Source organism: Ptychodera flava, chromosome 9, assembly GCF_041260155.1.
Source record: "Ptychodera flava strain L36383 chromosome 9, AS_Pfla_20210202, whole genome shotgun sequence".
Taxonomy (NCBI): Eukaryota; Metazoa; Hemichordata; class Enteropneusta; family Ptychoderidae; genus Ptychodera; species Ptychodera flava.
This window is the reverse complement of record NC_091936.1, coordinates 4,791,915-4,809,446: the sequence shown is the minus strand read 5'-3', so window position 1 is coordinate 4,809,446 and position 17,532 is coordinate 4,791,915. Positions and strand designations below refer to the sequence as shown.

Genomic DNA, 17,532 nt, shown 5'->3' with positions numbered 1-17,532 from the left:
CACATATATACATACATACATATATACATACATACATACATACATACGTACATACATACATACATACAGACAGACTGACGGTGGACGCCAGACGGATACCCATCCCAATAGCTTCTATAGACTATATTAGTCTATAGCAGCTAATAAACGAGAGTTAATTACATTCTAATTAAAGTAAACAAGACTTGCATATCAAGATTTACGTGATGAAAAAACAGCATATCTGTCAGGTTATAAAGAATCTTCAGCTGGTTATCTTTATCAGTATTTTAACTTTCAAATTAACATTGTAAGCTGTTGAATAAGTTGAGACTGTACGTACTCAGAGAAAGCACACTGAAGAGACAAATGTTTGAAACTTAAGAAGTTCAAGGTCATCAAAAGCATTATAAGGAATCATGTAACACTTTCGTTGAACTGTTTACACAGATTGCATAATTGCTATAAATAGCACATGAGGAATCTTACAGCCCAGCTTTACCATAAAACCCTATCACTTTGACCACTCTTTTAATTGACCACTCTATTTTTTTCCTCAAAAAGTAATTTTATTTTATCCTTACCAAGTCAACCATAAATGGAAATTAGAACTTTCTCTATCTCTATTTATTTGACCACCCTATCATGACAAACTATTTTGAGCAATTTCTTTTAGATAACATACAGGGCACAATAAATGACGGTTCAGAATATGTCAAAGTTGGGATTCAGGAAAGTTGCCTTTACATGTTTTAATCCTCCAAGATGGTAAGCATTTCACTATGAACTGTCAAAAAAAGTTGAACTTTCTGATAATTCTACACTAAATTATTTTGGCTTTGATGATTTCCTAATTAATTCAATTATTTAAAATCATATTAATTATTTTTTCTGGGTGAATTGATAGGGTTTATACAGTACAAGAATTACATACAATGTAAGTCAAATTTTGACCAAAAATGACAAAAAAATTCCTTAAAAATACACATTTGCATATTTCATCACAAATTTTCACAAATCAAATTGGGTTATCCCTAGGGACCTGTATACCAAATAACAAAGCTGTCTGACCAGCGGTTATGAAGAAGAAGATTTTTCACCAAAACGCCTTTTTTGGCATTAATTTGCCTATTTTCAACAATATCAAAAATTAAAAAAATGTTTCTCAAAATCATATTTTTCATCTACACAACAAATATCAAATCAGTAAGTACTGCGGTTCTCAAGATATTTGAGTGGACGGACGCCTCACAAACGGACATACATACATACATACATACATACATACATACAGACTGACGACGGACACCGGACGGATACCCCATCCCAATAGCTTCTATAGACTATAGTCTATAGTAGCTAAAAATAAATTGACTTCAAGACATCAGATTTGTCATGATGTGACACAGCACACTGGAGAGATACTCATAATTTCACTGACAGTAAATCTAATTATTCTTGGTGTACAGAATACACAGCATTTCATAAACTGTGTTACTTGAAGTGTATTTAAAGCACTTACCAGTGGTTCAAGCTCTCTTTGGTCAACTAACTTGTATGAGGTGACAAAATAATAAAAATGTTTGTAGCAGGTATTGACATGGGCCTCCTAATAGGGAAGAGAAAAGCAAAACCATGTTTCAAAACCAAAACCATTTCAATTAGAGCATAAACCATTTCCTGCCACATCAACAAAAACATAAACTTATTATGATTTTAACCTTTCGATGGCAATGTCATGCCTGACAACACTTTTCCTGCAGCCATTATATTGATAAGATAAGACTCAATGGAGTAGAAGCTCAAAAATCTACATCAAGATGGTAGAGTGTACATATAGGAATGGGTTACTCCGGCCCAGCACATATACACGTATTGCCTCTTAATTCTGGTAGAATGTGCATCCAAGACAGATATTTGAACTCTCAAATTTTTACAATACTTCACTGGTATGTTGTCTATGTGGAGTCATTAAAAAAGCTTGTGGAGTCATGTAATTAGCACTGCCGTTGTTTTTTCCCCACAGAGTTAACCCCTTTCACTCACCATGGTTTGTCCCAATCCATTGTTTTCTATGGTAAAGTTGGACCTGTATACAGGGAACTGGGGGTGAAAAGGGTTAAACATGGAGATCGTGGTCATGTGACACTTTGAATATCTTGGAATAAATTTTAGTTGATTTGTTTCTGTAATACCAAAATTACGCTGAAACCTGATTATATTTTCTTAATCTTGTAAGACAATGGTTTAAGTTGCCTTGAGAAAAGTTTAAGCAAAAGTCCATGTGTTTCAGTTAAAAGGGTATAACTGCAATGTACCTTAACATCTCATTGTAATATATATTATGTTACAGCTGCAAATACCACAAAGTCTTGTAATTGTTGAAGTTTTGTAAACTAACCAATGTGAGATTGTAATGAGTACATGTTCAATACTTACTGCTCCAATTTCAACCATCTTGTCAAAATGATGGATGTAAACATGTACAAAGACTCTGAACAGTCGGGTCAGGATCTTCTTGCATACTGGAATAAAATTTTTTGGGAATGGCACATCTGAAATGATAAAAAGAAATTACAATAAAATACCATCCTGTGGAAGTGGCCATTACTGTCCTGAAGAGACATGATATTTGTCCTTGAACAGGACTATTACTTGTAACTTCCAATGTATATACAACACTGAGAAACAAGAGATATTTACATATATCTTATCTGTCTATCCACCCATGTATCTTATCTCTCTCTCTCTCTCTCTTCTCCCCCTCTCACGTCTCTCTCTCTCCCACTCTCTCTCTCTCTCTCTCTCTCTCCTCCTCTCTCTCTCTCTACTCTCTCTCTCTATCTATATATATATGATATTATATATTAGAGATATAGAGATTATGATATAATATATCTATATATATATTAGATATATTATATATTATATATATATATATATATATATATATATATATATATATATATATATAATATATATATATATATATATATCACACACAAATGTATATAATGTGCCCTCCCCGGTTATCACCATAAATGGCTTTATGGCAACCTCTGAACTTGGGCACAGAGAGTACGGTTTATATATATATATATATATATATATATATATATATATATATATATATTATATATATATATTATATAATATATATTATATATATATATATATATATATATATATATATATATATATATATATATATAAAAGACTGCTATTCACTGTTTAATGTTGAAGAGTATGATACCAGGTAAATTCTATAGATAAAAGTGATGTACAGTAGATTTGCCAAGGTTGCTTTTATAATTTAAAAGCCCCTGAATATAATAACTTTGAATTTATAATATCCTTTCTTAGTGAATCATTGGATGTTTTGCGTACAGCTATCATGCAGCTAACAATCAGTAATTCCATACACAGGAAAGAAATTATGTGGCATTTTTGTAACTGTATTACAGTTTGATGCAAAGAAATGCCATACATGTATGGTCACAGATTGAGGAAGACTCAGTACACAAACATAAAATGAAGCTAACTGGGTTTTTATCATGAGATACAATAAATGTTATCACAATAGGTGAATCAATGATATAGAATTGCAATAACCATCATGTGCAACTAATTTTTACAACTGATGACAAAAGTACACAAATTATCGGTATGTACTGCCAACAGTACAAGGGTAAAGTCAACGAATATGTCTTTTCAAATCACGGGCAGCTGACAGCGAGAGAGAGAGCTAGCCTAGACAATGTCATGAGTTACAGTTTACACATGACAGAATTTGCAGGGCATATGTAACAACAGATGAAAATAGTATCAAAATGAGGAAGTTTGACACTGAAGTTTCAGGCTTATTCATGCCTGAATTAGTAAGTTTTAAATGTTATTTGAGTGGAATTTATTGATAATTAGCCCAACTTAATTTGATAATTGTATCCGCTTGTGTCAAATGGACAATTTTGAGAGCATTTATCAAGAGAGACTGTCAATACAAAAAGGTCTTCATTAATAGTTTTGACTGCTTAGTCCTGAAGTATAGACCAATTCATGGGCAACATTTTGTTTCCGTGACAACTGTCACATACTCCCTTGAACATGTCTTCTTGAATCATACCGTGCTATGGTCACATAGGAAATCATAAGATGTTATGGTCACATAGGAAATCATACCATGCTATGGTCACATAGGAAAAGCCAGTTTCTTGTCATGAAATTTTTTCCTTGATCATAAGGTGATGTAGTGTTTTTCTGCTGTTTGCTGTCATTACTCTACTTTCAATCATTACTAATTTCAGTGTTTTGCCCAGAGTGCGTTCTTGCGTCTTTTGACGCAAAATTAGCAACAATGTCCCGCAAAAATACCGGACATGGGTCACAGGGACGCACTAAAATCAGGGCTAGAATTGTAAGTCCAGCGTCCACAGACAGACTACTTTTTTAGCTACCAAATTACACACTTGATAGCCCGTACAGTTATTGCTTCTCTATTGAGACAATGAAACATTTAAAATTTAGTCTATTTTTTTCGTCACAATGTAAACACTATTGGAAAATCAGTTAGTCTGTTACAGTCTACGATTCATGGTATAAGCAAGGCGATGTGCGTCCACTGGGCCCTGCAGCCTTGGGGACAAAAATCAAATGCCGGGCCACGTACGATCCCGATAACCAGACAATGATTTCGGAAGCGGAAGGCTTGTAAAAAGAACTAACTTTTCACAAAGCAAATTTTATTGACCACCAACTTGAAATGAAACGTTTACATGTAAATATATGCTAGTACAGTGAAGTACGGAGAATCAAATTTTCAGTCATTATACTAGCCCGAGCACATGGCATCAAACGGAATTGACTGCACGTGTATTTGGTGTACTGGAAGCTCATGACTTCACCTAAAAATATCATCAACCCCCCCCCCCCCCCCACAATTTTGTTGAACACTATGATCCCTGACTTTCAAAGTAGTAATTTGCCTTAATTTCCCCAGAAGGAGTCTCATAAAACTCTCCGATCGTCTGCAAGCAGCCCACCTAGAGATCGAGGTCACAATGCTGACGCAAGACCCCCTAGCTCGATTGTAGCTGATCTTAACAAGAACCACCTAGCTTGTCAAACAGTGTTATGGCAATGTGCTATTGCTATCATGAGGATCAAGGAGTTCTCTCAGATATTTGTGTTTTCAAACTATATTTTTTGCAATTTTTAGGGAAAAGTGTCAGTCATTGGAGCAATTATAAAAAAGAAGAGAACTTTATAGCAGTAATGAAAAAAAAAGGTTACAATGTGCATCAAACTATTGTCTTCAACCACTTCTAGTTCTGGAGTCATAAGTCTAATGAAACATCTTCTTATATTCTGTTAAACACACGTACTGCAGTAACTGGCAAGAATCCCCATAAAAGAAAAATGCGCATGAAATTGATTTTATCATGATGATGTCTTTTTTTACAATTCAAAACTGTAAATACAACCAGTTACCAGATATGAACTGAATATGCTCACGTGTTTCATACAGTTTATGTGTAATTTGAACCTTTGCCACATGTTTGCAACTTCATTGAAAGTATTATGATCAACATAATGAACAATAATCACCGCCGATTAATTCATAAAGGTCATGAAGTATACAGATATGTAATTAGCTGAAATAAAATATTAAGTTCTTTGACTGCTGTCATTGTATCACCATTTTACATAGCAAGTGTAATTACCGTTGGCCAAGTCTTTCAAGCCATATATGCCGAGCTGTGAAAGCTCATTAGATATGCAAATTGTAAATTAGCTGACATGAAAATGTGAAATGACTTTCGATATTGTTTTAACCAGGTATAATCATCAAAGTTGTCATGTTTTGCCAACTTTGATCAAGTAAATCCCAGTATATATCCCTAATAAGCAAAGTTCATTAAATATGTAAATTAGGAATTGACTTAAGTAAAAATGCTTAATGATTGTCAATAATGTTGTATCAGGTATCTGCAATATATGTAGCAAGTTTTGTCAACTTTGGTCAAGTCAATTCAGATATATATCTCTAATTAGGAAAGTTCATTAAACATGCCAATTAGGAATTGGCTGAAGAGAAAATGCTTAATGACTTTCAATAATATTGTATTACAGTGTCTGAAATGTACATAGCAAGTTACATCAATTTTGATCAGTCATTCAGATGAATATCCCTAAGTATGAAAATTCATTTAATATGCAAATTAGGAATTGGCTGAAGTAAAAATGTCTTTTGACTTTCAATAATGTTATATCACAGTATCTTTGATGTATATAGCAAGTTTCAATGACTAAAATCAAGTTAATTTAGATATATATCCCTAATTAGAAAGTTATTAAATAAATATGAAATTAGCAAATATCTTTCATGTCACCCCTTAATGGTTCCCACTGCTGATATATCCTTTCAAATCCTTACCTAACTTGATTAAAATCAGACCTCTAGCTCTATTGGCTGGCTCAGAATTAGATATGTGCATAATTAATTAGGTACAGGATGTGATGTCATAAGGTCTCCCATCATACCAAATATGGAGGGTGTAGCACTTAAAGTTACTCAGTTATGGCCATATATGTATATTTGAGGTCAAAGGTCATCGGGTCACATGACATTTTGTCAAAAAAATTGTATTGCTAAGTTATCCCTATATACCAAAAATCAGACCTCTAGCTCTATTGGCTGGCTCAGAATTAGATATGCGCATAATTAATAAGGTACAGGATGTGACGTCATAAGGTCTCCCATCATACCAAATATGAAGGGTGTAGCACTTGTGGTTACTTAGTTATGGCCATATATGTATATTTGAGGTCAAAGGTCATCGAGGTCACATGACATTTTGTCAAAAAAATTGTATTGCTAAGTTATCCCTATATACCAAAAATCAGACCTCTAGCTCTATTGGCTGGCTCAGAATTAGATATGCGCATAATTAATGAGGTACAGGATGTGGTGTCATAAGGTCTCCCATCATACCAAATATGAAGGGTGTAGCACTTGGGGTTACTTAGTTATGGCCATATATGTATATTTGAGGTCAAAGGTCATCGGGGTCACATGACATTTTGTCAAAAAATTGTATTGCTAGTTATACCTATATACCAAAAATCAGACCTCTAGCTCTATTGGCTGGCTCAGAATTAGATATGCGCATAATTAATAAGGTACAGGATGTGACGTCATAAGGTCTCCCATCATACCAAATATGAAGGGTGTAGCACTTGTGGTTACTTAGTTATGGCCATATATGTATATTTTGAGGTCAAAGGTCATCGAGGTCACATGACATTTTGTCAAAAAAATTGTATTGCTAAGTTATCCTATATACCAAAAATCAGACCTCTAGCTCTATTGGCTGGCTCAGAATTAGATATGCGCATAATTAATGAGGTACAGGATGTGGTGTCATAAGGTCTCCCATCATACCAAATATGAAGGGTGTAGCACTTGGGGTTACTTAGTTATGGCCATATATGTATATTGAGGTCAAAGGTCATCGGGGTCACATGACATTTTGTCAAAAAAATTGTATTGCTAAGTTATACCTATATACCAAAATCAGACCTCTAGCTCTATTGGCTGGCTCAGAATTAGATATGCACATAATTAATGAGGTACAGGATGTGATGTCATAAGGTCTCCCATCATACAAATATGAAGGGTGTAGCACTTGTGGTTACTGAGTTATGGACATATACTCATATTTAAGGTCAAAGGTCATCGAGATCACATGACATTTTGTCAAAAATTTGTATTGCTAAGTTATCCCTATATACCAAAAATCAGACCTCTAGCTCTATTGGCTAGCTCAGAATTAGAAATGCACATAATAAATGAGTTGCAGGAAGATGCCAAGGTCAAAGGTCAAGTGGAATCCCCAAAATTGTGGAGAGCAATTTGGTCCCCTACTGGCCATTGTCCAATAGACGCTGGCTGTCTTGGACTTTAACATAGGCCAGAATAAGCCATTGCATAGCTTAGCTGCATAGGTATAGGGGAGGTCAAAGGTCATAGAAAAATCAGAAAAATAATACTTTAAAAATCTTTTTCTCAAATCGGCAAGACCTGTGACTTTGATATTTGGCATGAAGGAGCAAGGCTATAAGGTCTAACCAGGGTTAGGTTGGTAGCTGGTCGAGTTGACTGGGGTCGAGTTGGTTTGGGGTCGAGATGTCCAGAAACCATGGTCATCATGCTTCCCATAGACTACCATGTATCACAAAAATTAAAACTGTGATAACTTCATTAATATGCAAGCCACGCCCACCAAACTTTTCAGTTCTAGCCATTTGAATTCTGAAGATGTCTACCAAATTTGACTGAAATACGTTCAGCCGTTTTTGAGATAATGGGGATACAGACACACAGACAGACAGACATGGCTAAACCATATGCTCACGTGTGTTCACACACGTGAGCAAAAAATGACTTTGTCACAAACAAATTATAGGAGACGTCCAGCAATCTTAATTTTACTATGAATGTATGTATTTATGATAAAAAATTTTCAATGGAAAACAAACAGCCCCTATATGTTTACAATACCTTTCTGCCTTGGTGACTTTTGTCTGCCTTGCGTTCTTCGCTCACTACATTGACCCCCTATTGTAACTCAGTGTCCCCTTTTTTAAACAATCATGGGACACTGTGTCCCACCTTTACAATTCCTGGGCAAAACACTGTAATTTACCTCACTGAACAGATGTCAAATTATTTGCCTTGATATAGACTACACATATCACTTTACAAAATTATGTAAGTCATGATATTTGGCAAGCAAGCATGTTGCACTTCATTTTATTGAATATTTTTCAGTGGTTGTCTGTCACATATAGAAAGGAAAAGAGGACATTGCAGTGTCTTACAACTTCTTTAGTCATTTTTGGTATGAGAAATTATACTCCATTTCACAAACTACCATATCTTGCTCAATGATAATATTCAGATCTCTGTCGACCATATTTCTACATCTTATGTAAATTCTTTGTTTGGTATTTGGTGTAAATATTTGCAAATATTTACATACATGGTGATGGCATTCATTGCATGCACTAAGTTTTAATACATACACATGATGTAATTCATATACATTGCAGTGGAAAAGTACTGTAGATACTTACCAACATTGATTGGGAAAAGAGTTTCATCATTGATATGTTGTTCAATCCATTCCATTAGCAATGAGATATACTTATTTGCAGGCACTGGAGTGGGCTTCTTGTATTTGACACCATCACACCACATGTATTCATACCTGGAAAATATTAGTCAAATAGAATTAACACTGAATACATTTTATGTTTGTTTACCATCTTTGGTCTCTTTTTTAAAAAAAATGTGGAATTGCACTTTCTTGTTTTTGCATGAGCTCATTAGATTCAAACGCCATATCAACATGAAGGCAACAGAAGAGGAATATGTTGCATACAGGAGTGATTCCGACATGCAGGCGGACGACTTCAAATTGAACAGTCAATTCCAGTGTTTTTGTTAAGGGCGGTATCCCGGTAAATGTTACCGGGGTACCCAGTCATTTTACCCGGGGTTCCCCTTGGTATGTCAATGCAATCAGATCAGAGGACAGTAGAAATGTTACCGAGGTTCCTAAATCATTTACCAATGTTCCCCAAACCTTGCAAAAACACTGAATTCAATCTTCAGAACTATATACTGGTAGTGCATATAACAATGAGATCATTAAGAAATGTCTGCAGTGTTTAGTGTACAGTTCACTGTACTGTCAGTTTCTGTTTTTGTTATGGTGTGCCCTTTTTTCAAGAAAATGCTACAAAAATGCTAATACATATGTAGCTATAAGTCGACAGGATCAAAGATTGAAACAAACTCTTTCTCTTTTTGACCTAAGGAGCTCAATCTTATTATCGTTCATTGTTTACTTCTGACCCAAGGGAATTAGGTTATCAAGTACATGTAATGTCATGACACAGGCACAGCAAAAAAACCAGAATATCAATTAGTCTATCCAAAGTATGATGTCAAAAGGAATATACTTCTTGATAAAGTAAACCAGCCAAATGACATGTGCCAAAAGAAACATGTTTCTTCTAACAAAACAAGAAATGTCATTAAATGAAAACCTGGCAGACTGTATTTTCACATCATATAACCTAATACCTAGTTATATTTATCATTTATTATTTTGTCTACTACATGAGAAAATTCAACCTTGTTTGTGTTTAAAACTATTATTGATACAATATATGATGTCAACCTTATTTACAAGCAGGCAATAAAATATTATTATCATTATTACAACACTGATTTACAGATAATAACTATTTTCTAAGCAATATCTGCTAGTTGCGTAAACCATGACTGAAACAGAGCTTTACAGAGCTATTTTTTCAGAGATTATAGTTGAAACCAAACTGGTACCAGCATGTTTGTTATGGATAATGTTCAACCTTGTCAGAGCAGGACTACAGACACTGGTACGGTCACATCCTGTGATAGTCGGTGTCAGACACTTAGAAGGGGAAGTGAAATTACCAAGTCACAGAATACACACTGGGGACGGAAAACTAGCCGTAGGATCCATATTTAATTATGCTATGTATTCCCAAAGTACAGCTATTACATCTTTCTGCTGATGGAGATATTACCATCACAAAACACATCTTCTTTTCTGAGTTTCGAGGGTGGAAAAAGGATCCAACTGTTTGTATTTCATCTTCACTGCATTTAATGCATGGCTACTTACACTGTTTTACGTACTACGTCAACTAAAAATACACCTTGAACTGAGTTCCACTTGAATTCAATACTGGTTACAAGGAACTCAGCATATGGTGCGCCACTCCCAGCTTGTCATACTAACAACCACAGCTATGAATAGTATTTAGTAGCCATGACAGAAACAAAACCACAAAGGCAAGATAAGGACCTTTTGGACATAAATACATAAATTTCAAACATGCCCATAGGCAGTCTATGGTACGGTCTAAAAGTTCTATCCTGGCTGTAAATGTCACTGATCAGGTATTTGGAGTCTCCTGGCATGATGTAAGAATATTGTAAATTCACACATGACTACCGGTATACTGTAGGTTCAACTTTGCAGTATCAAAGTTGAAAGGCCAGGGACTTGATCCCCAGGATCAAGTTTGTTCTAAGTTTGCTCTAGTCTGTAAGAGGATTATGGAGTGTCATAGCCTTTTGTTTTACATTGAAATTGTAATCTAGTAAGTAAACTTCCTTGCAAGACAATCTGACACCGGCACAGGCCTTTAATCTTGACACATTATCTTTCAGTTTCATCTCAAAGTCTTGCTCTTTACTGGCTTTGTTTGAAAAATCACAAACCCAATGACGACTTGTCATTTGAAATAACAATAATTTGAATGAAAAAACATACAAATTCATTGGCTTACCTTGGACCACCTGACATGGTAGGACACGTTGTATCATCACAAAATTCACATACTGTGCCATAGATTAGATTGATCCGGTTGAAGAAATCAACAACTGTTGAAAAGAATGGCAAAAGAAAAACATGTTACAGATACATCTAAAAAAGATATTGAGTATAAATCAAAAAAATGTGATTTAACCTAAATTGCATGAACATTTGTGCCACATAAAGTTTGATAGCCCTAGGTAATAAAATGTAAATACAGAGCTGGTTTGTGAAAGAACCTCAAGTTTAATTTGTTTAAATCATCACTGTTGTTGTGTTTTAATGAGTTTACAAGTGTTTCATTGTAAGACATCAACAATTAACTCACGAAGGCTATGAATACAGTTGCATTAATGAGGGCATACTTGAGCAGGGAATAGTCAAGTCATTGTTAATGTACAATGGCAGGATGTTGTTTTCAACTTTTAGGAATTAGTGCATGACCTGTACATTGTAACTGATAGCCTGACAGATCCATGTTGACTGATGTGTGTTTGACGTTGTACCAACACTATCAAACAATTCACTTCCTCACACACTGCAACTTGATTTACTGGGTGATTGCAGATCTGATTGCCTTTTGATGGGACAGTATTTTACAACCACAGTGAGCAAGGAATTATCAAATGATGGTGCTCTCTGCAATAGTTAGCAGCATTCATGACTAGATGCCATTGGTATGGGAATATGTCTGATGCCACTTCACAGTGGACTAATTTTCATTTGGATGAAAGAAAGACCCATACGCAGAGAAATAGAGGGAGGTGAAATCATAACATATACATTTGTCATTCTTTCAGCTATGATTCACATGAAGTGAAATGAAAACACCGACTTGCTCAGAACACAGTAAATAACAAAGTAAAGGAGCTCTTGAAAGCATACAAAAACAAATCCATATGGACCAAATACTATGCCACAGTAAAAGGCAAACTCAAGGTTGAACTATTGTATGGAACAATTCTGTCATGACGTATCACCATACACTGTTGCCCTGAAAGATGGAATTTGAATGGTACAACTGTTAGAATTTGCCTGTCAAATTTCAAGTTTGCTTGCCTGGCAGTCCCCATCTACAGTCATGAACAATTTCTGAATGTATTTCTGCTGTATTTTTTCTGTAAAATCTGTCCTACTGTGTTTTTTTCACATCTTTCCACTAGAGAACTGTGATCCACTCTACACTATACTTGTCACTAGTACAGGACATCTGAATACGAATTGAATGAACTGTGGTGATTCCATACAAGAAGAGTAATGAGTTTGCTATTACTCTAGTCAGTTATTCCTTTATTTGTTCAAGAATTATTCTGTTTATCCAATACACTTTCATGAGAAAAATTTGAGACTGAAAACACAGAAAATTTCATACAGATTAAATGAGAAGTCGAATGGTACATGTACAAATCCACGTCTGCATTACCAACATACTCCCTGAAATCTTCTGTAAACAAAGCCTGTGCTCTACACACGAGTTGTGCAATCTGTCTGTTTGAAAGTTTTACAAATGGATGTAGCATACAGAAGTAACAGTGGTTTTGTTAAGGGTTGGAAAGTACATAAATGTTACCAGGTGTTCCTAAGCAATTTTATGGGGGTTCCCCTTGGCATATCAATGCAATCAGATTTAGGGGACCGCAGCATTGTACCACAGTTCCTAAATCATTTATCAACCTTAGCAAAATCACTGGTTAAAATACAGAAGTACAGAGAAACTATAATTTATACACATTGCTTTTGTCGTTGAATGTTCACTATTGGCTGACAATGGTGAAAATACCAGTACATTGTGAATGTTATGTATTTGAGTAACTGTAAAAAAGTTACAAAGTACACTATTGCTAAACTCTACAGACAAAAGTCAGATTGAAGGCATTTGTAATTTGATCTGCTGTAGTGCAGTGAAAGGTTAATGAAGAGAAAGTTGAAAGAGACAATACATTACTTGGTTACTACAGTTGTAGCAGCCTGATAGCCAGTGTATAATCAGTGTTTCCCAGTCTGCATTTGAAGTAATGCTAGCTACATGTAGTATTGGGAAAAAGATCCTGCAAATTGTATTGTAGTTTTTTGACAAACATGATACCATATCATTCTTTTTTGGTTAGTTTTCACTGCAATATATTCATCACATTAACCCAATCATCCCCATATTCAACCCAGACCCATTGCTGTCAGTAGTGAGTGTGGAGCTGTTTACAGGGAATTGGAGGTGAACCGGCTAAAGCTTGTGTAAATTCTACTACATTGAAGATAATTTTTTATATTAATAATCCTCGCACATAAAAGTTTTGTATCTCTTTGGCAATTTCATTGAAGACAAACACCTGTACCAACAAACTGAAGACTATTGCAGGTCATAAAAGAAATTTGTGTATTCAGGTTGGCATGAAGATTATCCAATCATAATACTACAGTTTCATAGAGCATAATAGGAAAGGACCTCATGGCTTATATAAGTGATCCACTCCACATTGGTAAAATCACCTGACCATTGATGTACATACATTGGTTAACTACAAGGCTGTTGGACAAATTTACAACACAGAAGATCATATCTTCGATGGTGTGATCTATTCTTTATTTCTGTGTATACGTTGGAGGACAGGTCATTGTAAAGTGTTCTTGTGAGGGAAGCTTGTGTATGCTTGTCACTGTTAGAACTCACACATAGTTCCATAGAAAACTTGCTCTGTGACATGTTTTGACAGACTGTCACTTGCACGAGGCCAACATTCATGTTTATGTCCTTTTATACTGAATTTGTAATGCAGATGAGGAAATAATTTGTTAACAGGTGGGAGCAGGAGCAGTGGTGAGTCCAGAGAACTGGTAAATGAATACAGATCTTGAAAATCTTGAAATTGAACAACATATACAGTTTCAAAGCAGAACTAACGCACCAAAAGGCTCGCCTCGGGCTCGCCTCGGACTCGCCTGAGGCGCGCCTTGGGCGCGCCTCGGGCGTGCCTCAGGCGAGCCTGAGAAGTGGTTTCCCCTTGGAGACCTGCTGTACTCGTATGCAAATTTATTCACGTGCATGACAAAGGGCAGAAATATTGACAATCAGTACTTGAACAATAGGCCCGTCAAAACGATCTTGCTAACCTTTACATACAATGTTGCAACTCTAAGAAACTATTGCTACATGTAAAACCATCTGGAAGGAAAATTGCTACACTTGATAGGATCTGTATTCATCTGGTGCATATCAGGCTGCTATTGCACCCTACGTTATTTTACTATTTACACTTCTAGGATTCGTAATTAATAAAGATGTTTCCGTAATGAACTTCTTGCCTTGCTTTTATTTAGGATACGTATTCACTAACAAATGCTCCCGTTTTGTACTTACAACTGCCGAAAATCATATATTAATGCTTGTTTCTGATGATGTTTCACATGATATGTATGTGTTTCACTACCCAATCAACGTCCTTCTCTACTCCCCGTTTCGAAGAAATTACGGCCAAGAAACAAAATAATTCGTCCATTTCTAAAATGTTGTACATTTGTCAGAACTGTTTCCACTCCAAAAGTCACATACATTGCGGCCAAAAATTATGTCTTTTGCCAGTGTGTTTCACGTCTGTCCATCCATACCTGATGATGTCAGACATTCAAAACTGTTCCCCATTTCAACTTATATTACGACAGAAAGCCAAAAATTACGTCCGCTTCTGTTAACATTTTACATGTGGGTCGATACCCCTCAACAAATTCCAACATTCAAAATTGTTCCCGATCCGAATGAAATTGGGCCAAAAAAAACTTAACTCAAAAAGCTTTCAAAATTCCCGGTTCGTTTCTGATAGTATTCTGTGCATGTGAGTTGATACTGATAAAGTCTGATATTCATAATAAATTGTTCCGCTCCTAAGTAACTGGAGACGGAAAAAACGTCTTTTTCTGATGGTATTTTACATGTAATTCAAACCCCGTGATAGAGAGGGCCCGTAGTCAAACTCGGTTATGCTTATTCCTGAAGTCTGTGGTATTAAATATGAACCGTTCTCCAACTTTGAAAGTTATTACACTGCATAAAGATTACGTCCAAGTACGTCACCACAGATTTCTCATGTCGTTAATGTTTTGAAAATGGTTGCGATATCTTACAATTACCAGCTCAGAACTGTTGCCGCCCCACATGTATTGCGGCCAAAAACTATGGCGTTACGTCTTTTACCAGTATTGTTTAACATAACTGTCCATACCCGATGAAAGTCTGACTTTCAAAACTGTCCCCATGCCAAATTATTACAACCGAAAACCAAAAACGTAAGTCCGCTTCTGTCAATATTTTACAAGTGAGTCGATATCCCCATTCAAAATTCTTCCTGCTCCGAATAGCAATTGGGGCCGAACATAAAAAACCTCCGTCTTTTTCTAGTAACGTAATGATTCCCACGTGGAACTAACTGGTGCAAAAAAAAACCCACAAAAAACAGGCATCTTTTTCTGTCAAACTCAGTGAAGTCCGAAGTATCAGAACTTAATGAATTTCACGCGACTGATCAATCTTGTGATTAGCAGCTACATGATGTTAAAGGTCATAGGTGACATATTGCAAATCATTCCTCTTTGTCGAATTGTGAAACAGCGAAAGTCTGCCTTCGAGGAATCATGCTCCCTTTTCTCGGAAAACGGCCAGTTTCCATAGCAACAATGCAAATTTTAGACTTGACCGTCGAGAATAACTCTGAGCTGCGGAGCTGGACGGAGGTCTGAATTGTTCGTGTACAAAATGACGGAGGCACTGCTAAAGTTTCTTGTTATACGTTGAATAATAGAACACGGGCTAAAATGCTCACTGGAGAATGAAGTTTTCGTTACTCTCCGGCCCTCTCTTGCACTGGCGATGACAAAATTACGCCGAGTCAATAAGCCTTAGACCGTGTAGAAGCAACTCGCCGGATCGCCCTATTCCCACTGGGCCAAAACCAACTCGCCCGTTGTTTGAGATGTACACATACGACACGTACCGCGTACATCGCGTTGTAAATTTTATATGCATCTTCCATTGTCGATTTAGTCTGTCGATTAATTGATGGTAGAATCGAGACTGTCTATGATTTTATCAATTGGAACAAGAAATAATTTCGATTGATTAACTAACACAACCAAAATTTTGAGCATTTTCTTCTACTTTAAAAACTAAGTCATCGCCTTTCATTCACAATGCCGTTTTCGTTTGAAAATGCTCTGTCCCCATTGTCGGTATGAACGCCCAAGTTTGCCACGGCCGCACTGACTGAGAGATGGCTATATCCTCAGCTATGTTTTTCAGTTTCGGAAAAGACTTGCCAACTATTCCTTTCAGTGCAAAGTGCAGGTCTTTCTACGTTTGCAGAAAAAATTTACTATCGTTGCCTCGCCCAACATATTCATGAATTGAATTCGGGCGACCTGAGCTGTTGGTTCTTGATGGCTTGAAAAGGTAGGTACGCTATCAACACCATTGTTGCCATGCCTTTTTTCTCGCCAGGTTTTCTCATTTCCCGAAATTTTTGGTGATAGCTATTTGAAAATAATAATTTTGCGTCCGCTGATCGTGGCAATTTGATGTGGCTCTCAGAAACTGAAGTCCGGAAACGTCACTGGCTTCGAGCCGGAGACCAACCAAAAATACATTGTCAAACTTTCTATAAAAGGTCAAACCAAGTTTACTTGCTCGATTGGATGCGTTGAATGCAAAAAACAAACTATGCCATTAATTAGCGATTAAAAGCTGCTGCAGTTCAGCATTCTATGCAATTGATCTTATGCTTGAAATATTTTCGAGAAAAATCTACTATGTGCTCACTTCAGTCGGAAAGCCCCCAGATGAATAATGGTATCATCTGTATGACGCGCGCAAATATGTTTTGTGCCATGTCAAGGCCGAGACTCGTACACGACGTACAAGGCGACATTGTAGGCAATAAAAAGGGTCTGGCTTTATCTACAATTTACTATATTCTTACAAAAATACAGGAACACTGGCCTTGCAAGTGTTTGAAAATCGATTTCGGGACGTCCCTGAATGAGAGCTCGCCCGGACGTAGAATTACTTACAACGAAAAGCCGTCGACGACAGCTGGCAGCTAGTACTACAGGTTAGGCCGGCCGACAGTTTGAACAA

General features: G+C 36.2%; 1 protein-coding gene across 1 annotated transcript in view; it reads right to left on the bottom strand.

The window, feature by feature from the left end:
• Nucleotides 1-17,532, bottom strand: part of LOC139139815 (MOB kinase activator 3B-like) — a 35,863-nt gene that overhangs the window by 5,985 nt on the left and 12,346 nt on the right. Inside the window, exons 3-6 of the mRNA XM_070708751.1 lie at nt 11,386-11,479; nt 9,115-9,248; nt 2,419-2,534; nt 1,502-1,588 (exon numbers count right to left, since the gene is read on the bottom strand). Of these exons, the coding sequence (XP_070564852.1) occupies nt 1,502-1,588; nt 2,419-2,534; nt 9,115-9,248; nt 11,386-11,479 (431 nt within the window). The remainder of the gene's footprint in view (nt 1-1,501; nt 1,589-2,418; nt 2,535-9,114; nt 9,249-11,385; nt 11,480-17,532) is intronic.